At 36.3% G+C, this 23,550-nt stretch overlaps 1 protein-coding gene across 12 annotated transcripts in view; it reads right to left on the bottom strand.

Moving 5' to 3' along the window:
- Positions 1–23,550, bottom strand: part of KHDRBS2 (KH RNA binding domain containing, signal transduction associated 2) — a 335,422-nt gene that overhangs the window by 159,561 nt on the left and 152,311 nt on the right. For all 12 annotated transcript variants that reach the window (XR_003916117.1, XR_003916120.1, XR_003916125.1 and 9 more), the window contains exon 5: positions 14,767–14,913. Coding sequence is in view for 2 of the 12 variants with exons in the window: in XM_029962857.1 (XP_029818717.1) it covers positions 14,767–14,913 (147 nt within the window). In the remaining 10 variants the exon portion in view is untranslated. The remainder of the gene's footprint in view (positions 1–14,766; positions 14,914–23,550) is intronic.

The raw sequence follows: 23,550 nt of genomic DNA, 5'->3' as shown, positions 1-23,550 counted from the left end.
ACTGATCTTGATATGTTTTCTGTAATTTTTTATAAGAATACTACGTACATTCAACATTTTAAAAAGGCTACCTTTTTGAAACTTGAGTTGTTCTTGCCATACCTGTCTGGGAATGTGAGTCTGCAGCCAGGAGCTGTTGAAGAGCATTCTACAGGCTGCCCACATAACCCAAATGCCAAAGATATTAAAAAAGCAGCACTGGTCAATAAGACATTTAGGTTAAATGCCTCTTTCAGAATAAAAAAAAAAAAAGTAAAAATGATAGTAAGAAGGATGTACAAGTATTTTTTTAATGTAGGTGACTGATAATGGAAGCAAAAGACATCAGTGAAGCGAGACTGACCAGTACAATTAAGGGCATCATACAGGCACTTGGAAATACGATATGATGACTCCTTCCAATTCTCCTCTATCCCACACCAAAAAGAAAGTACGTCAGAGTTCTGTTCATAGATGAAATTTTAAAGACTGTTACAGGAAACAGTGAGGAAGGTATTTAACTCATGTTCCAGTTCTCTATTTGCATTGAAAACTGACATTTTATTTATCCCACCTGATGTGGAGAGAAAGATTTACCCCTCTAATAGAATGGGACGTGAGACTGTGTCTGCTGTATGCAATCATTTCCAGATCAAGCATCACAGACAACTTTTTATCAGTTAATGTATTGATTTAAGACTGGTATTAAATTACCAGGGATTGCACTGAATGATTTGCAAACTGATACTGTGGTATAGTGATATTATTGTTTTTTGAGGGAAATCAAAATGCAGAATAATGTCGCTTCCTGGATCAACCACATTAAATATTCTTACTAACTATTTGTAAACTGCTTTGTAAACTAGTGGGTGGCAAAAATGTGAGGGCTAAATTGCTGTCACAAATCTATGTGACACTTCTGACTACAGGGTCAGGATTAGAGTTGACATGACAGGACAGTCAAAAAGAAAAAAAAAGTTTTGTGAAATGAGGCTTAATAACAATATTCTGTTTACTGAAGAACATGTTTGTGGAAACATCTGATTTCTTTGACAGTCTTTCTATGGAGACCCAGAGGGAAAACCAATAGCTGGAAAGAGGAGGAGGTGCTTTTAATGTGGAATAAACACAGAACTACAGATTGCATGCTGAATATAGGGACAAAACCCACCAGCTTTGAAAATAGACATAGTTTCCTACCAATAAGGATAACTAAAGCTTAGCAGGAAGATGATGAACTCCAGATCATATGGGGCACTTGAAGTGAGATCTGATTTCTTTCTGAAACGTATATTTAGTACAGTTTTTAGAAGAACTACTACCGCCTGTGTGGGCTGTAACTCGAAGGAAATAGTCAAACTTCTCATTTTCAGAATCTGTGAATTCATAAGTTCCCTCTTGATTTTCTCTTTACAAGTTCCAGGGATACAGAGCTGCCTAGATTATTCCTATCATGCTCAATATATACCTAAAGAAGATGTGTGTAAGTCTCTTAGAAGGGTCAAGAAGCTTTTCTGACCCCAATACAATACCAGGCAGATGCATTCTATCCTATCCTTATACCGATTTTCCCTAGAAATACTTGTAAGCCACAAGAAATCTGCTACCCTTAGAGACAATACACCAGTCAGCTTATGCCAGCAGAGAAAAACCTCTTGGGTGCATAACATAATGCTTTATTCCTGTACAGAGAAGGAAAACTGCCACGTTTAGTAACAAAAAGCGATTTTCCCTCCCTTCCTGATTCTCAGTCTCTGATCAGACTGGTTGGAAAGATTGATTTTTCCATAAATAAAAGTCCTCAGCTGCTCATTCAGGTAGTTTTCCTCACCTGCTGTGGCTGCTCCTGTGGTCTGTGGTAGCAGAGCAGTTGCAGAGCAGCTGGATGACCTAAGAGCAAGATGGGCAACTAAATTTGGTGGTCTTGATGTAAAAGTAGGTGGATAGAATCTAACAGGCTAACATATAATAATAGACCACACTATATTTTAGAAATATACTTTTTAGTAACTACAGTGATATGTATCATTATATGGAACACAATACATACACTATAATAATATATAATAATATACACAAACTCAATGTAGATTCTCTGTTCCCTCTGGCCTTAAACTATATAAAATTGCTTCTAGCTCAGAACTGATTAAAGAGCTGAAGTACAAGTTGAGATTTAATTGACATATCATATAAATAGTCCTCAACTATGTCTGGAAACAATAATTTATGTAAAAACAGAGTTTGGCAGAAAATGAGATACATTCAGATTTTGTTCGTTTCCCATTTTAATACTACAGATATGACTCAGACAGCTGCTTAGTTTGAAATGCAACACAGGAGAAAATTTTTTTAAGTGATATTGTAATACATGATTGCACTACAGAACAAAACGGGCTTTTACATTCCAGCAGAAAGGATGATTTCTGACCATGCAAAAAGTTGAGCTCTGAGTGAAGACTGATTAACCAAATTAAATTAGAGATCTCTTTAAACATAGTGCAACATATTCACACCATTTGGGAGACAGATGGAGATCATAAAACTACATTCTTGTGCAGGTATTTAGTGGCATATCAGGGACTCATCCCATTTTATTACATGAATCACCCACTGTACCACACAAGATGGGATAGTGAAGCAGCCTGTTTTGATTCTCATTGCACAAATATTTTTTAGAGCTTTGTATCACCTCTGTCTTTAACTGCACCTGCTTTCAGTGTGGTATGCAAGCTCCTACCATGGATGCAGCTCATTTTACAGACTGACATAAATCTATTAAGTGGTTTTCAAAGTAAAATACAAGTGTAGACCACTGTGCCAATAGCCAAGGCACAATCTGTCTTTCTGATGTGTTTGTAGACAGAAAAGAAATCTCGATCCAAATCAGAGCAAAATTTTGTTTAATTTAACATTGGTTTCTTTCACAGATTTTTAACTGATCAGTTTAAGGGTAACAGCTGGGCAGAGATTACAGATGTTTATCGTGTGATTTGGCACCATGTTACACATGCAACTGCCCTTTCTGCCATTGAGGGGATTTTCTCAGCTCCTCTGAGATAATAGCTCCATTTTCCTGAACATGCTGTAACTACAGGTATTGCACAGATTGCTTTTCTCCATCTGTTTTAACTCGGCCCATGTGTGTTTGGCAGCTAAGGAAATCCTACAGGCTAGAGACTCCTGACTAGAATAAAACAACTCAGAAATAGTGTTTTTAGAACAAGGTGGTTTTTGTTCACTTCCTCAAAAGTAACAGTGATGTAAAGCAAATAAAGAAAATGAACAACTGTTAAATATTACTCTAAATGTGATATTTTTTTTATCTCTGTAAAGTTCTCCAAGACCTTTTGAAGCCCTTACTACTTGGAAAAAATCACTTTCTGCCTGTGTTTTCTTGATAGTTGTCCCACTGACAACTCTAGGATAGTATACGTCCTAATCTTAATCCTCATTTTAGAGCCTAATTAAGAGCCGAGGTTTAACTACTGTTCAGTAGTTTTTGAATTTCAACAGAGTTTACAAAAGTGAATCAACAATCAATAGGAAAATCGTGAAAAATAAAGATTTTGCATTGTTTTGAGTTCCTTCTTGTACTGACCTGCTCAAGCTAACTCTGTGGTAACTATCCCTTATAAACAGACATATAATATGTACCATAATCAGAAATAACCACAGATCCTGCTGAGCTTCCAAGAATTTCTCACTTCCTCCACTCTGGCTCTAAAAACTTTGATTTTCAACAGAGTAACTGAGTTGTTACTCACTGAGTCATTCAAAAGTTTAAGCCACCAGGAAAATAATGTAGCACTTGAGTTAGTGTCAACAGGCACAAGCCTTGTTCTAGTATGTCTAAAGGAGAGAGTTCCAATTTTTTAATGTGTTTAGTTAGCAAAAAGAAACCGCATGCATCAAAGAGTTTTTAAAAAGCTAAGAAAAAATGACAGGCGAGGAAGTAGACAGTAACTGTACTCAAGTCATTTAAATATGCAATATATGATATTTCTTCTTGAGCATGCTTTTCTTGACTCCTGCATGTGTGCTCAGCCTTTCTCTATGAACGAGCTCCTGCCTCTACTAGCTAGTGATATTCTGTCCCATCATTCCCAACTGAGTCCCATTTACAGCTTTGGGTACCACACTGCCTCACTCCTCTTTCTGCATAATGTCTTCAGTCAATTCTGAACAAAACTGATCACTAGACTCCAGTGTCATCATACAACTCTACAGAAAGATTATGTTTCACATGGACTTTGTTTTAAAAGGAGGCTTATGTACCTATGAGAATTTTCTTCTGTTTTAATCCATCACCAACAGTTTCTCTTTGCAATCAATGGCATATGGGCAGCTCCAGTATGATACCTCTCTTATTAAAATCCTTTTCTAGTTTCACACTTACTTTATCTGAAGGTTTTGTCTCTCATCTTGATGTTTCCAAAGTAAAGTGTGTAAACCTAGAAGGGAAGCAGGTTATAAGATGCATCCTAATTACCAGCATTTTTTGCATGCTCACATCAGTGGGCTGATGGCTGGGGATATACTTGCAGGCACCACTCTCACACAAGAAATCTCTTCATCTGTTTAATGGCTACAGATTTTGCTACAGGATCTAACTACTGCACCACCTGTGTAAGTCTCACCCAAAGCAACCTGCTGTGTTGAAATGAAATAACCTAATACCAAGATGCAAATCTCCATCTTCAAAATTTGATAGACAAACCAAGTTTGTGTATCAAAGCACAGACAAATTCCTTAAGAAAATTACTACCAACACATATATTTCAGGAAACCTTCTTATTAAGAAGGTTTGAGCCCTGTCACATCATACATATGGGTAGATTATTAATGGAATTTAATGTCACTAACACAATTAATTTTATCAACAAATTTTCTCATTGATTAGGAAATCAGATTTGTTGACAAATCAATTTTTATCATGACATGAAAACATCAAAGCAGTGGTTAGATTATTTTCTCTATTTTTTATAGGTTGCAAACTTTCCCAACTATTCAGTGAATAGTCAGGCTGGTCATGGCATTATCACCACACAGTCACACTGCAAATTTTTCTTTCACTGGCCACATTCTTATTCCACTGCACACTATGACTTTTCTCCACATTCCTAATTTTTTTTCTACAGTTTTTCTTAAAATTAACATTCCTGTACCAGTAACTGCAAATTATTGCATCATTTTGGTAAAATACAAGTATACTACACTTTGTTTTTCCAGCTACACAACTGATACTTATGGAAACCACCTGTTTTTTCTGCATCATTAATGCTATTGATAATGTTACCATTCCCAGGGATTGAAGTCTGTATCTTTTTTAGGATTCCTTTTATTTCTAATGTTCCTTGAACTCATTTGTATTATCATTGCATTGCTGGCCACATATTTCCTTCACAACTATTCAATTAAATATGATATTTTTATTTTATAAACTTGACTGCCATTAATCTGTCTTTTGCATTTTTCTTGATTTTTATACAGTGAGTGCAAGTTTTTCCCATCCCTTCATCGCTGAGGCTGAACCAAAACTATTTTAAAGTTATTTTTTTTATGTAGAAAGCTGTTTTCAGAGTCAACCACCAATCTTTTCTTCTCAACTTCATATTTAAATTTAATTTTTCTTTTAAAAATCTCTCATGCCAGTGAAGTTTTGTCATATTATTCCTTGTCACTAGGAGACTTAAACCTTTCAAAACATCAGGAATATATACAAATATATATCCTTTACTTACTAAACCTCATCTTTGCACATGCTGAATGTAGGCTGCACTTACTGTCTTGTAGAAGTCCAGACTGTGAATGAATGGATATTTATCCTTCATGCAGATCATTTCTGAACACGTTTATGTCATATGGCTTGGCATAGAGCAAATGAGATCCATTTTTAAAGATCTCCACCCATGGAGATCAAAACTCCCATCAGCCACACAGAAGTTGTCAAAAACTAAAACAGAGCACCTTGATGATTAATAATTCTCTCTTGGTTAAAGGAGAAAGAATATTAAAAATAGCTGGACTGTTTTTTATAATTTTATGTTTTCTGAGGAGAAGAGTTTATTGAGTGATTCAAAAAATCTGGTCTGCTCATCATATTTATAAATTTCATCACAAAATTTTGAATGGTGAAGCAATAGCATTTCATTTAAATTATTCAAAGCAATAAAATATAAAGGTTACTGTGAAGAACTGCTGAAAGGTTTCATTATACTCTATTATTAGAAGAAAAGCTGGCAGAAAAAAATTGAGTGCTGATAAATGCAAAGTAATGCATATGAAAATAAACTGAAGTACTGATAAACATTAAAATACTGAAAGTAAATAGCTCTTAATTACTTATTATCATTCAAGAAAGATGCCCTGTACTTTTTACAAATACTATTCAGGAAGAATGGTAAATAGTACTAGAAAAAACCCTGACACTAAACCATAAAATAACAGAAGATCCATTCCACTACTGGACAGTTTCTTCACTACCAAGATGAGACTACTGCATGCTATCCTGCCCATCCTATCCCAACAGAAAAATAAAAGAGCTAAGCTAAGGAAGACACGGAAAGACATGGATAGTCAGAAGTATGTCTCATGGAAAAACAAAGCTACCCCTGCTTCTGTACAATAAAACATGGGGGCTAGAAAAGAAAGAAATCCAAAGCAATGTAAGAGTAAGGACTGGTGTGAAATTATCCTCTGCTTTTAACCATGCATGAAGATGCAAGTACTCATAAAGTGTTAGGCAGTTGCTTTAAAACAAACAAGAGGAAGTGGGATTTCGGGTTTTTATTTTTTTTACACTCAGTGCATAACTGAACTGTCAAACTCATGCAACCTAAAGTTTTTCTGAGGCTGAAAGCTTAACTAAGGTTCAGAAAAAGCCTTTGACAAACTCGGAGAAGTAACAGCTACCACAGGGTATAAGGCAAAATGCTATGGATACAGCCACTGAGAAAAGATTACTCTGCATTTCTGCTTTTTCTTTCACGCTTTCCTAAGTAAGCGTAACTCAGCAACCTCAGAATTGACTACACTGACCTTTGCTACATTAATAAAAAAAATATAAGGTTTACAAATACCACCAAAGTCTTCTCTCATCCCAGTTTTTCGAAAACAAACAAAATAAAAAAAAAATCAAAACAAACACCAACCCCAACACACCATCTGGATAGTATCTGCAGTATGCTTTTCAATGTGAATGACAGCAGGAAAATAATTTTTTATTTAGGTGTACCTCCACAAATGAATTAAACCTTAAAAATCCCAATGTAATTTTGCTGATGTAAGGGAAACAGAGAAAAAGTAACATGGCTATGACAATAACCAATTCCTTGAAAGAGTAAAAATAAGTATCTGTGATCGCTTTGCTTTCAGTCTTATTTTTATAACCAAATATTGTCTTTTGCTTTCCTCATGTTGATGGTTGGGAATAAAAAAAAGATACTGTATATGTGACGGAAACACAAAGCAACATCCTGCACATTTTTTTTCTTCATCATTACAAAGTAACTCTTTGCATGAAGAACAATTATTTAGATACAGTTTTTATGCCTACGTTTATATAGAATCACATGGAATTTTATTTTCAGGCCATGAAGCTGCAGCTTCTTCACTGGGTCAAACACCCAACCTTTATTGATGAGTTGATTGGCCAAATTTGTACTCACACACAGAGCTCTAAAATGAAATGCCAGATGTGTAGGAGGGTCTGGTGCTCTCATTGAGGTGAAGAGGTTTGTACAATGTGCAATACCATAGCCAATCTCTTGCTACATATTACAGACATGCAATTAAGAAACCAGGAGTAATTCAGTAGGATTCGAATTTTTCTGCATTAATTTTATCACCTGCACTCATAATTCCTTTTGATCTGCCACTGGTGAAAACCTCCACCCTAGGAAGATGAAGCAGCAAGAAAAGTTCAAAATTGCTGATGAATATAGACTTGCCAAGCAAATTGGAAATATTTTTTTAAACTGCAGCATGCTCAGATTAATGGTCAGTGTAAAATCTTCGATCAGGTTAATGTCTCTGGTTGATCTGAAAGGGCTGGCTTTGGCAGTAAGGCTGTGCCTTTCATATTGATTCCTCTGTGTGTCAAAAAGAGATCACCAAGGGATTGCTTTCACAGACTGAATATGTCTTGGCATATCTGAAATGGTCTTAATTCACTCAGAGTGGGAGTATCCACCCTTAAAGCACACAACAGGCTGCAAAGTATCTGTATTGCCTTGAAGCAGCAGGGGAGTTAAGCCTAGGAAAAAGGTACTTGTTAGTCTGGCATGTCAACAGAAGACCCACTCTCCATGACTCAAATGTAAAGACATTTGAGTAATTACATACTCTTTCTATTGCTATCCATTTCATAGCCTTACAGCAGAAAGAACCAGTAGTCTACAGGGTATATCAGTAAGTACATAAAAAATTCAGTCAGTTGAAAAATACTGGAGTTTCATTTTCAATTAAAAAGGCAATTTTAGTGTATATCTCCACCCCCAAACCTTTGCTTTGAGGGAAAACTTTAGGGTTATTTTCATCAAACTTGAAATCAGTGATTTAAATGATACAAGTGCTGCTGCTCCATCAGCCATTATTGTGGTTAGGACAAACTTCAACACCTGTAAAAAGTCAAGAACCACAGTCCACAAGTTACAATGACTCTCGAGTACCCTAGTGTTTGAATATATTTATAATAATTTGATTTAATAAGCAATGTTTAGGAAAAATAGCTGTGAAGAGGCAAAGTTCTGTGACATTTTAGACTTTGACAGAATCTCTGATTTTTTTTTCCTTGATTATCAAAACTTGTGTGTGAAATTGCCAGAGATGTTGCACACTGGGAAAAACAGAACCCAGACAACTGAAACAGTTGCTAAAAAAATACCTTATCACAGTTTTAAAATAATTACTGTACTAATTATTTATTACTGCAATTATTTTTGCAGAATGTGCAAGTATAAATTATTTACTTGAACAGGTATAAAAGATGTATTTTAGAGATGTAGTTGTGCTGCTGCTCATTGTCATATTTAGGGAAATATTTTGCCTGTTGAGGTTTCTGAGAGGAAAAAAAGACTGACATCCCTCCACCCACACCCACACTATAGCTTATTTATAAGAAAACCATAAGATTACAAAGCCGTGTACAGTGAAACAGTATGTAAGTAGAGCTTTCATATTACAGTGTAGCATAGAAGAAATTTAGATGGCTAACAAAAAATGTTCAAAATAAATGTCATATACCTACATATACCTGTAATAAACCGGTTTATAAGTGACAAAATTGCTATTGTCTGCTGTATGTACATAGATTATATGTAACTTTAGTCTGTACTGTATATGATTTATATATACAGTAAATGTATATTTGACGTAAAAGAATTTATTTTCCAATATTAGATGGAGAAAGACCTTCAAGGTATCAAACCCTACTTCAAAATTCTTTAACTGTTACCACTGACACAAACTGGTATTGAAGTTTTTTTTTTATTTCACTCGAAGGGTCTTCTTCCTCAGTAATTTTTTGTCTTTAATTAGATGGATCAATGAGAACACAATGGTCTCAAATGACTAGTAAGAAAATTATTTTAATGAGTGGTATGGAGCAAGGTGAGATAAAAGGATTGAAGTTAACTACTCAGTATGATACTTAGGCACTTACAGGAAGTCTTGAAGACACTGTAGCCTGAATTCACAACAATATAAAACCCTGCATTCACCTGCTGCCTCATGACACTGATTCCTAATAATGGAATCATCTGAGCTGATCTGATAAACACCTTCAGAAAACTATACAGGCAGATGATCACCAGTGATTGTCCATCAACTGGACTGCACTAAATGACCACGTGCTTATTCCCAGCCTGTGAGTGGTGCCAATATGCCTCAATTTAAAGCAGATACAAGAGGCTAGGAAAATGTATGCAAATATGTTGAACAGCAGCTTTTAAAGTGGTAATTGGTTCAATTTCTGATCATCCAACTCCACAGTTACAATCTTTTTAAAGTGGTCATGTCACCACAGCTGCAACCTGCCCTCTACATAATAACTCCTTATTACAGAGCACTCACACATAAAATGAATTATCACTATCTGCTTCCCTCATTCTCCCAAGGGATGCTAACCATGTCAAATAAAAATGCTCTGCTTAAAGGGATAAAAATGGGAATCAGAAAAAGATTTTGCATGTGTTAGAAAGCACAGAACTCCTAAAGATGGTATAATCCCTTACTATATGGAAATAGGAGCTTGTTCAGAAAACATATTTCTATGTTTGGATGTAAATCAAAATGATATACATAATAAGATTGATGTAAAATTTTTTTGCTCAGTAATACTGAAAAAAATTCACTGCATTTAATAGGTATGAACGTTTTAAAATCAGCACATTTTAAAATTTGAAAAGCTTCTAAACCCTCCTCCTCCACGCCCCCAATCTCCCCTTCTAGTTTGTTGACTCTGCATCCCACTCTGAGGCACTGAGATATAACATGAGCCTTAGGTTCCTCACCCAGACCTAGATCCTTGGCAGTTTGGGGGTAGAACTGCTTGGCAGTCAGATACCTCTTATTGACTCTGTGTTGGCTACAAAGATGAATCTGCAAAACATGTCCTCCTCCTAAGCATCCCTACTATTAGTACTTTCCACACAGCTAATATAGGATAACTTACATTATGTTAACATCAGTTCCAAATGGGATCTTTAAAGTAAAACCTTGACTTCGGGGAGCACATTTTGGTTTTCATTCTTATTAGGTTCACAGAAAAATAATGGAGCAGGTAGTTGTGTTTCAAAACTCTGATATTAATCCTATTTACTTAATCATGGATTTTTTGATCTGTCATATTTCAATCATATTTAAATTTTCATACTGAGAGTAAACATCAAAACAAAATGGAGCACAGCATCTAGCTAGTAATTGGATATTACACCCTCCAAAGCCAAAGTTCTGCATAAAATACACCAAAGAACCACAAAAGTTAGTTACAAAATAAATCTTATCAACCAGTTAGCAACGCCCCAATGGCAGCTCCCACTCAGACCTCAAGTCACTTGCAAGATGGAAGCAGCAGACAGTAAATGAAACAGCTTGGCTTTGAAAGCTCCTCAGCTGGCAAAGCACTGAGCGCTCTGCGCTGAAATGCCTGTTGGAGGGATCCCAATGAACCACCTCAGACCAAGCTGCCTGCAGCTTTGGAATGTGTTAACTTGTGGAACAGCCAGAGTAAGTAGCAGTACTTAGCTTCTACCTCTAACCTGGAGGGAAAATCTTCACTAGTAAAAATTTTGAAACCTATTCTTGGGTAAGGTCAAAGGTTAAAATTAAGTAATCACATTTAAATCAAAAGTTGTTGTTCATTAAGACTTTGCTTCAGTTAATAAATGTTCAACTATTTTTTTTCCTTAGTCCTATTTTACATTTTTCTCTTTTTCTCTTACTATGTTTTCTAGGCTTTTATTTTAAAATTCAGTCTCATGAAAACTTATGGATAAGGTATAAAAATGTTATTCCATTTTACTGACACAATGTTATTTCTGAGGGCAATATTTCACATAAACGTCACAAAATTCATAAGCAGTATGAGAACTCATTTGAATAGTTTATTACATCCTTCATTTGGTATAAATAAAACTGATACATTCTACTGTTTTCATCCCTGTCATGCAATTCCAATATTCATTGCTGCAATAAATTAGGTCTTATAAACAACGAAACATCATAAAACAAATTCAAGAGATGCTGTAAATAGGGAACAAAAAGGAAATTATCTAGTGCAATCTTTTTGAGTGCAAACCCCTTGTAACATGTTGCAACCAGCCAGTTAATAATTGCTTTGTAAATTTGAAATGAAGCAGAGGGGATAAAACTAACAAACAAATCATAAAGTACAATTGTTACTTGTTTGGAATGATTATGATTCCCTGGAGGGAAGAGGGGCACAAGAAAGCTGGTTAATGTTCAAGGATGGTTATCTCCAAGCTCAGGAGTGATGCATCATAACGAAGGGGAAGTCAGGCAAAAACGACAGGAGGCTCACACAAATGAACAAGATGTTCCTGGACAAACTCAAACACAAAAAGGAAGCCAACAGAGGGTGAATGCAAGAACAGGCAGCCTGGGAGGAATACAGAGAGATTGTCCAAGTAACCAGGGACCAGGTTAGGAAACCTAAAGCCTTGACAGAATTAAAACTGGACAGGGATGGCAAGGGCAACAGGAAAAGTACATGAGTGATAAATGAAAGACTAGGGAAAATGTGGGCCCTCTCCAGAAGGAAACAGGAGACCTGGTTACGCCAGAAATGAAGAAGGCTGAGGTAATTAATGACTTCTTTGTCTTGGTTTTCACCAGCAAGTGTTCCAGCCACACAGCCCAGGTCGCACAAGGCAAAGGCAGGGACTGGGAAAATGAAGAACCACCGACTGTGCGAGAAGATCAGGTTTGAGAACATCTAAGAAACCTGAAGGTGTGCAAGTCCATGGGACCTGATGGGATGCATCTGCTCATTCTGAGGGAACTGGCTGAGGAAGTGGCTAAGCCACTATCCATCATCGTATCTGAGAAGTCATGGCAGTCCATTGAAGTTCCCACTGACCGGAAAAATAACCCTCACTTTTAAAAAGAGAAATAAGAAAGACATGGGGAACTACACCTCTCTTACTCTCACCTCAGGTCCTGGCAAGACCATGGAGAAGATCATCTTGGAAACTTTGCTAGGGCACATGGAAAATAGGGAGGTGAATGGTGACAGCTTCACTAAGAGCAAATCATGTCTGACAAATCTGGTGGCCTTCTAAGACAGGGTCTATTATTGCTACTGTCAACTATGTTCAAAATCTCGTAATAAAGAACTCCAGTTCTTTATTTCCTCCAGTGTAGCTCTTATACTTGTGCTGGAAAATTCCTATAATCCCTATGAATAAATAATGTGTCACACAAAATATATGCCGAATATTTACAACAAATTTCAATGTTACTCTCAACACCCACTGGTCTCTCTTGCTTATTCAGCCAGAACAGAATTTCTCAGGTTGGACAGAATATATAATAGATGTTAAAAATCCAGGTGCCACAAGGAAAGGGTGCCATCATCATTGTATCATGCTAGAATGCAAGAGCTCTCTTCCAGAATGAAAAGGACATAAAAAGATAACTTTAAACAAGAACCCTGTTGCAGTTTGACAAAATCACAAACTGGAAATAGAGTTATCTAAAGGACAAAGACTGGCAAATTTTATAATTGGCCCTGTTACCATTCTTAGCTAATACACTCCAGAATTTTCAGGGACATATTACTTAATGATAAATTTTCTGTCAGTGTAATGGCTTGGAAGATCTTCACCATTAATGTGCAGCCAAAATGTCATTCCACAGTATGCTGCCACATTACAACATTGACCTAATTTGTCCCCCATATTGTATGTTCAACATAAAATCAGAAATCATGAAAAAAAGGTACTTTCTTGTCTCACAGGTATTTCAAAGAATTTTAAACAGTATTTTATTACCAGTGTTCCCAAACTAGAAGTATATTAAGGCGATGAAAAAGGAGAATGAGAAAGATAGATTTAACTTGTTTAAAACTTGTAGCTCATTTCTGGGCACTCACTTGGTGCCAATAAACTTTTTTATTTAAAACAAATATCCAGGTGTTTATTTTTAACAATCTTAAGTTACATAGTTTGTATTCTTAAAAAAATTTATTTGCTCTAAAAAATTTGAACATTTTATATACTCTACTTCAATATTTCACTCGTAATGTATTCTCCTTTTCCTCCACCACGAAGCCCACACCAAATAAAGCGTTAAAATTCTTCCAGGCAAATATGCATATGCCTCACATGAACACCTCTTACCTTGGTTTCATATTATTCATAACAAAAAGGCACTAATCGAATCCTTCCGTTATTATCAAGAGACACGAACAGTTATCGCCTTTCATTTTTTAATCACAAATAGAAACAAGCTGTCATCATATTCTTTTTAAGGAATATAAGTTCTGGACATTTTTAGAACACTAAGAACTCTCAGGTGATGCTAAGACCTCAAATGACAACTCATGTAACTCTAGTAGTACTTTACTTAATATCTAGTATACATATGCTTCAATTCTAGGACAAATTTAAGTATGAAAATATCATGGAGTAACTGTATAAATGTGGAAAATATATTTCAGAGAATTTGAGGAAAATCAATAGACAAAAAGATAAATATTTCAGAAAGTTATATACTTAGCATAAATCAAATTGAAAAGGTTCCCAGCTTTAGAGTATGTTTCTGTGCTCTCCTGGCTGATGGAGAAGATGCTAAACTGTGGTCTGAGTCATAAGCTGTCTGAACAGAAATGTCTTAGGAACGTTTTGCTCATGCTGTTTGCTCCACAAGAAATTCATTAACTTCATTAGCAAGATATTTAGATAAATTGTTACATGTATTAAAATGTTTTTACGGACTTAAATACTCAAAAATCTCGAAAGTGTACTCATACTAATGACTACTGTCTGCCATCAGAAAAAAAAGTAATCTACTACTCCCTCCAGAAATCAAGTAAGGAAAACAAGAAACATTGACAAATGGAAATAATAAAACATCTAGAAAATATATTAGGGCATCAGCTGTGACAGTTAATGGCCTGTTTGGCAACTCCTTGAGAAATGAGAGAGAATAAAGGACGAAAGTTCAACAGAACTTTTCTTTTTCTTGATCTAAAGGTGCTTAAAAAAGGCACAAATTCAATGCAACAAAACCATAACCAGTCACAGAAAAATGTTACAAGTCACTTACAGGAACCAGGAATTTTTTTATTTCTTCCAAGGCATGACTCATACGAGAATACGCCTCCCCAGGCGGAGCAAAAACTTCAATTAATACGTGGAGCTCATCACTCAAGTGCGCGTATTTGGCTTCTCCACTTTTCCTTAGTTCTTCCTCCTACAAAAAAAGGGTAGGTTTGGTTTTTAGAACTGAAAATGCACTAATTTTGCAGTGATTTAAAATTTACAGAGAATATGACAGAAGGACATAATATAAGCTATCTTTTAAACCCTTCAAGAAATAAAAGCCTAGTACAAGCCACTTAAAGATTTAAAAATCATTTTTGAGCATTTGAATGATAAAACCAGCATAATTATCATCTACAACAGATTTTAATCAGCACAGTGAAAAAATGCTAAATACTCCAAAAGCAAGTAGCGACATATTAAATCCCTAATTGAAAAGCTGCATTCATCTATCTGAATCTCAGCTCTTAACAAAAAATAAAAAATAAAGATCCATTTAACCATTTTGGAACACTTTAACAAATGCTATGGTTTAGTAATGTCTTTAGGTTCTTTAATGCATTTCTGCAGCCTGTACATTTCAGTATCGCTAAAGGAAAATATGCCCTAGTACTTCTGTTTGAGACACAGAATCACAGGATGGCTTGGGTGTGAATGGACCTTAAAGACCAGCTGGTTCCAGCCTCCCTGTCACAGACACCGACACCTTCCACTAGACCAGGCTGCTCAGGGCCCCATCCAACCTTGAATACTTCCAGGGATGGGGCATTGCTAACTTCTCTGAGCAATCTGTTCCAGTGTCTCACCACCCTGATAATGAAGAACCTTTTCCTAATACCTAATCTAAACCTACTCTCAGTTTAAAGCCACTATTCCTTGTCCCTTCATATATGCCCTTGTAAAAAGTCTCTCTCCAGCTTTCTTGTAGCCTCCTTCAGGTACCGTAATGCTGACCTAAGTTTATCCCGAGCCTTCTCTTCTCCGGGCTGAACAACCCAAACTCTCTTCATAGCAGAGGCCTCCAGTACTGATCATCTTTGAGGTCCTCCTTTGGACTTGCTCCAACAGGTCCATGTGCTTCTTATATTGGGGTCCCCAGAGGTGCACTCAGTACTCAATGATGTCTGAGTTTCAGCTCCAGTTCTGATACACAGTAGCTATGCAACCCAGTGTGCATCAGTTAAGATGGTGAATCACCTCACCTAGATTTATCTCAGCCATCTTTGGGTCCCAGGGTCCCAGTTTTCCAGATATAAAACAAGCCTAATAATCCTGTTTCATGTTAGAGTAATGTTCTGAAACATCAATCCACTTTCTTACACAAAGCTTTGAGATAGCAAATGCAAATTGCAATACACACACAGGGTAGTAACCACTTCATAAAAAGCAAAGATATAAAATAGTGTTCATGTTAATGGCACTGGCTATGACAACATAATGAAACATTTATGCCATTACTACACAAGATAGCCATAAGTAATGCTAAAGATATGATGAGTTGAAATCTCAGTCTTCAAAAATATTTTGAGAAATGTAATTTAGAAGAAAATATGTACATATAGAAAACATAATCACAGAAAAAGAAGTAAAATAATTTACTTGAAATCGATGAAGTTACAGCTTTTTAGTACATACTAAAATAATAGTTTATGAACACTTAGCTAAAATATAAAAATTGTAACAACAGATTACAATTCTTACTGACTTAAGTCTATTTAATTCTCCATTAACTTCACTTAGTTTAGCCTTGACTACTTTACACCATTTCTTCACACCAAAAATATTTGCATGATGCTATGTTTCTAACAATAGGCATATAGTTCTTTTTATCCACTGTAGAAGATCCAGTAACAATGATTTTTTGATTTTTCACAGTATACACAAAGATAAAATTCCTTTAACGAATTTCTGCAGCTCTACATTTTAGCTCCAGAGTCCTAGACCTGACTCCAGGTTAAGTCAACATTTTGCAGATGATGATAAAAATCATAACTCAATAAATGTGATCTATGATTTTATTTTTAAAAGTTGAAAATGGACATAATTTTTTTTCAACTGAAACTTAAAAATTAAGATAAGCAGCACAGATGGTAGAGTATTTTTATTTTTACAGTTAAAGTATCTTTGGCATTTTAGTTTATTATCGAAATGTCCATAAGAACCATAGCATAATATAAAAGTCCATCATGATATGTTACAATACTTTTCAGTTTTCTGGGAAAAAATCCCCACACATTTGATTGCTGCTTTCTGAATAATATGACATAAAATATTTCAAAAGAGTTAAGTTTTAGTAGTTATAAAGCGACATCCTAGAAATTGCTGGATTTTTCTTTCATTGTTTTTTAAAATTCTGGGAAAAAAACCAAAACACCAGGAAGCCCCAAAAGCTGTCTTTCAGAGGAAGACTGCCAATAAACTTTGTAAAAACCATATACTGGAACTTTTTTCAAATGTAGAAAAAATAAAAATAATGTTTTGTTCATTATTTTGATTAGGATTTTGTACAGCTAAGACATCGGTAACACGATTTGATAACACAGACCTGTCTTACAGAAAGTTAGGTATATGCTTCTACAGGGGTAACAATAGGTATTATGTTTCTCTTTTATTTCCTCAAAAAAACCCAGGAATTCTTAAAATACATCATTTTATAACCTGCCTCCTTGGATCAGCACATGCTTTCTGTCACTATTTGGCAGTAATTTCTGTAGGAAACGACTGCTTCTATTTAGGATGAAAGTACTGCCCCTTCTCTAGCATTGCAGTTGGTTTTGCTTCCTGCTAGTTGTAGCCTTGTTGCACAAACTAAGTTTGCATCAGAAGCCACAGAGCCTTCCTGGAGCTCAGCTTTGGTTTAGTTTCCTAGGAGAGGAGTCCTATAAACTCTGCTCACTGTAAGTAATGGGAATTGGGAACGATCACGAGACTCTCCTCTAAACTGTGCTTCTGAGTTAAACTAAACCACTAACGAATAAACACCCCATGTAGCACTGGTAAGGACTGAGATGGGTTATGAGACTTTCTAGCACATGGTACATTAAGGCAGAATAGGTGAGATCATCATAAATCTATTTTATATGTGCTCTTTACAAGGCTATCTGAATGTTGATGGCCTTGCAAGGCCCTGACGGTCTCTAATGCACCAGTGCAGGACTTTGGATGTTTCTTGTATAATTTCGCTTTAACCACCTGTGAGGTCCAGGTATTCTCTGTGGTGCTGTCTGTAAGTTTTGTCAGATTCTCATAGCTTTTTATGTTCCATGATTCCCCACATCATGTCCAGCAGTTTTCTAGACTCTGTTCAGCTTGCACAGCCTTGGCCAGGGTCTACCCAGCAGCCAAGTTGTTTGCCCACAGCCCAAGTACAGATATTATAACTGCTTAAGCCTACTCATGTAGACATGAACCAAATCACAGTGAAGGGTGACTTGTATTGAAAGACTGATGGATTCACTGTAGAGAACAACCCTGAAAACAATAAAAATGCAGTTAAGTCTTAGGCACTGGATCTTAAGGTAGAAAAAAACCAAACCTGGGACCTAATCAGTTCTGATTTATAAAATGAATAGAATAAATTTCCTGGGATTCTCTATCAGTGATGGCAATTGCTCTTAGTACTCACTCTCAGGTTAACAGTATGGTTCTTATTTAGTTCATAGTGATGAAGTTTAACTTCACTACAGGTTGAGCACATCACCCTCCAGAGACAACTGCCCCTTCATCCTGATCCTCTTCTGCTTCCTTCTGCATGCCAATTCCCTTCATTTCTCAAGACTGAAAGAACCCAGCTCCACCCACATTATTTGCTTCAGGCTTCTTTCACCCTTACTTGCTGCCTTACAGCATGTCTGTCACATGGTGTTCAAGTCCATCCACCTTCCACCTGATGCATGGCTCCACAACCCACTCCCTCATAAAAGGTAACAGGTATTTTGAAATACCTGTTGTGTTTTATAATTTTCAATTGCCCAAAGCAGGGAAAATGAATTATAAAACTCTAAAGCAGAAATATCAGGAGTACCAATGTCTGCAAAAGTGAAGCATGTAACTGATAAGAACATAAAGGCCAAGAAAAATGATAATTATGTCTGGATGTGAAAGTAGCCTTACTCCTATAAAAAAAAAATAGCATGTTGACAGAGAACTACTTTCTGTCTGGAATCCTGGTGAAAATGCTTGAATAAAAATACTGGAATAAAGTCGAAAGAAGAAATGGAGTTTGCACGGCAAACAAAGTTACACAGTCCAGACTGATGAATAAAATAACAATAAAATAACAAGATATCAAAGAATAATAAAGAAACTTGCAACAGGAATTGTGTAGATCTCAGAGATAAATTTCATCAATGCAATGCACAGAACTTCCTATAATGTAACAAATACAGCTACAAAAAGAAACTGTGTACTTGAAGAACAATAAGAGAATTGCAGTGGATTTGCAATCTTGCAAGAAATTTGCAAAGAAAAGCATAGCACAGAGACTAGACAAAGATGATAATCACAGTGCTGCTGCTACACAGGCATTATTCATAAGACCAATGGGCAGTGCTACAGAATAAAATTAATGAGGATGCAGTTTGATAAATGCAAACCTATTTCTTTTTCATCTGGACACAAATGAAAAAATCAAGACGTTGTCTGCCACACTGTAGTAAAAGTAACAGTGAACTACGGGATAACAAGTAAATCAGAATAGATATAACTTCTTGGTGGTACTGGTTTGGATTTATAATAAACTTTCAAGTCCCAGGTCCCATCAGTGAAGGAACAGAGAACAAAAGACAGGAAAAATTTTATAATGGATGAAGCATTGGAATGGTATTCAGCAGAGTACAGAGTGAAGCTAAAAGACCTTAGCTGTTCCTTGACTTTTGTTTTTAAACCAATTATTTTCACTCTAGGAAGAAAATAAAGATGGGATGGAGGTGGTGAGCACATGAGGAGAGCTCACATAGCGGAGCAAAGAGCGTGCCTGTACAATACCTGCAACAGCGACAGAGACCCCACAATGATATACAGGTATGTAGAAAGAACATTGCTTACGAGAAAGGACACTATTGAAGATACAGGTGACAACAATTATTTTTCTATATTTGCTGCATCATTAAAATTTTCATAGTTCCTTTGGTGAAATGAAGCAGAGAATTGTGTACATTCAGTACTGCCTTAGGCAAACAGGCCCTTCAATTCAAGGGTGCTTTATTTCCTGATATTTTTCATAATGAAATATGACAACATCTTAACAGCTAAGAGGTACTAAGCCGTACCTAGATCACATTTTTGTTTAGATAGGTGAAAAGGAAAACAAAGACAAATCAGCAGAAGAATGTCATGAGAGTACAACCACTGAATAACTATTGGAAGAACCCTAAAACCAGGGGTGAAGGTTAAATGAAGAAAAAATATAAATTCTGTGAAAAAAAAAATGTCTAGGAGAAAGGTTAACAAATTAAAGTGGTATGTGCCAAAAATGAGGCAACAGCTGGTAACCAGTGTGACCAACAACTCTTTGTATAAATTCCTTCCCAGAAAACTAAGAGCAGCTATAAGAGTTCACAAACCTACAAATGTTCCTACACTTGTACAAATCTAAGCAGCAGCTAAAACAGCACAGGTAAGAACCACCCAGGCATTACACAATTACTGCTAGAATTAAACAAGCTGACAATATTCAATGAATACAACCAACGAATTGCAAGTTTGCAAAGCTAATGTAGGAAATTAAACATCCTCAAGAAATGCACAATTACCATACCAAAAGATGTTTCCTAGGACTAAGTTAATCTTACAACTTATGATCACAACTAGGGACCACTGCAGTCAGGGTGCTTTCAGATTCAGGAAGAAGACTTTGCTTTAATTAATTACAGTGAAAATCATGCTTTTATTTATGAGAGGCTAATTAGCAACTTGTTGCAACCACAATTACAGTTTAGGTTGTTAGAACTCCTAACAAGGTGTTACATTTCTACTATGGGTAAAAATCTACCATCTAAGAAATCATCTTTTTTTTTCTTAATCAAAGAATTATTAGTAGTCTTGTTCCACACTAACAATTGCAGCTCAAATTCCATGCAGGTAACATACACTTTCTAGTAACATAAACTTTCTAGTGCCTGACCCTTTCCCTTGTGTTATGCTTACCCTTCTACTGCCCGGGGGGTCCTAAGGTTAATGGTTTCAGCTGACGGGGTTGGGGGGAGTGGGGGTGGAGGGGGGGTGTGTGGTGTGTGGGTGTGACATTCACATGAGTTGACATGAATTGCCTGTGGCCTTTGCTGCAAGATGTATAATACCGATATACTGATAGTGATAATTTCTTCCTGTTCTCTCCAGGAAGCACTTGGGGATGTGTTTTTAGGTTTGTGAACAAGTTATTTACATTATTCTTTCTCCACTGTTTAGCAACTTCATTTCCCATCCAAATTCACAAGATATGGTAAGTTTTACATATGTTGAGTATGTTTTATTTGCTCTCTTTGTTACTGATGAAGTGATTTTACCCAGATCTCAAGGTTGCATTCCTTTTATAACCTGCCACTGACATTGATGCCAAGCTCCTGTTTACAGCCCTGGAGCATTTCTTATCACCCCATGCCTTTGCTTTCCAATCCTGCACTTCCATCCCACCCCTGTATTCCCCTGTGCTGCAGTTTTATTCTAGGGCCACAGCAGCATCCTCCACACAGAATAATGATGCATTATCACCATCCATTTATTACAGATACAGTACAAACCTAGGCAAAAGGTAAAGCAACATAGGCAAGCCATTAGACAACTGCTGTTAGAAGTCAGCAGGCTCACAGGGAGCTGGGGGCAGACCCCAGCCAGCCCAGAGCGAGGCTGGCAGGTCCCAGCTTTAGCACAAAGCCTGCAGCCTGCAACAAGTGATAGCACCACCATATTTACTGAGACACAGGGCTACCAGTGTCAGTAGAAAGACAACATAAGTAATTAACTGCCTTTGCTGACCAGGTCTGAAAAACACTCTTGGGATATAGAGATTTTTTTTTCAGCTACAAATGTCTAATTTTCAACCTAAATGCATACCTGGACTTGAGGCCTGCTGCTTCCAATGCACTCCCTAGTTCAACCAATGCTAGATTATACACTATCTCAGGGTATAAACACAACCATTTGGGCTCTGCCACAGTGTAAGCTGTGATGGCAACAGCTACTGCTGAGGATGAGTCTCTGCACAAAGGGATCAAAGCTAATGAGCACGAACTGTATTCCCAAACCATCCCTGTAGTAAGGGCTCCTCACTATGATACAGGGTTTTGCTCAATTACAGGCAGGCTGCTGACAGCCAATGCCAAAACAACGCATTCAAAAGGATAAATACAGTTATTTAGTGATTTTAAAAAATGAAGTGTAGAGAGATATTATACTGACTGATGGCATTGTAAGAACTTTAAGAGCTTACTGTGTCAAAAATAAAGCAACAAGCCTGTGCCACAAGAAAAACAGATCATTTGAATAAAGGAGGCATAACTGTTTACATCGGTTGGAGGAAAACATACCTTCTTTTCCTGTGCTGTCATTCTTACTTTCCAGAAATTATTTTACTAGTTCTATTACATCACTTTAGCTCTATTTATTTAATTATGTTTAGAGCCAAGTTTTATAATTTTTAATCAGAGAGATTACAGAGAGAGAGAAGGTGAACAGTGACCTTAAAGTGATACAAATGTTATAGACACTAGAAAGCTCTGTTGATGCTTTAGGTAATTCAACAAGCTAGCTGATGACAGATTATCAGTCATCTCGAAAAGAAGGTTAACTGAATTTATGCTAAGAATTCCATAAACTGACCACTTAACAGTAATTCTTATTATTCAGGAAACATTCATCTGTGAAGTATAAAGCGTTCTCAAAAGCTGTGTTTAATAAAAACCAGTATTTTTAATTTGAAATATACAAAGAAGAAAATTTAAACTAAATATATGTATAATCTTTTTACTCCTTCTTTGTCATTAAGGTTTATTATTATTATATCATTCCTACAAGAACAGAGTTTTTTCTCCAAAGAATAAATAGAATACTTGTATCACAAGATTCAAAAGGGCATTCTGTCTTTAAGTATGAAAAGAAATGTTTTGCAGTTCTCCATATTCTGAATGGATTTTTTTGCTACAGGCTATTGAACTGAAGTATAAGTAAACTCCAGTTGTATAACAGTCAAGTATTTTAAAGACTTTGGTTTTAGTCACCTGAAGGAAATAGTAGAAAGAATATTTCTACTACATAGAGAATATAGAGAAAATTCTGGAAGGAAAAATCCATGCCTAAGCTATTTTAAGCATAAGCAGAATTAAACTTGTATTTTGAAAGAGTTGATCAGAAGAGGTCTAATGTGTGCACTCCCCTTTGACTATAAAGGAACCTGAAGGTTCCCTTTGGCAGTTCATTTATTTGTATATTTAAAGCTAATTTCATGATGAAGGCTTCAAGTACCCACTTGAAGGTAAATACCTGCTTAACCATCCATTTCATGAAGGATGCTTCCCCAAATACCAGCCTAGAGAATAAATCCACTGATGCACGAAGGTATTACTTCAACAGGAAGGTACTGTTGTTGTAGGTGCCTACGTAAAGAGACTTCCAAGCCTTTCCCAGTATAACTGTGTAACCTACTCGCTTAGCTTATAGCTGCAAAAGAACTTAAACACCCAGGATTTAGGCATGATTTTGATTCTAAACACCAGATTGTGGCCATCTGATTTCCTGTTCAATTGCTTCCTATCCCCGAAATCTGTAGATTCCAGAGTTGTCCACAGGAATA

This window comes from Manacus vitellinus, unplaced genomic scaffold (genome assembly GCF_001715985.3).
Source record: "Manacus vitellinus isolate BGI_N305 unplaced genomic scaffold, ASM171598v3 scaffold_4_pilon, whole genome shotgun sequence".
Lineage (NCBI taxonomy): Eukaryota > Metazoa > Chordata > Aves > Passeriformes > Pipridae > Manacus > Manacus vitellinus.
The sequence above is the reverse complement of the archived record's forward strand: the minus strand, read 5'-3'. Positions and strand labels throughout refer to the sequence as shown.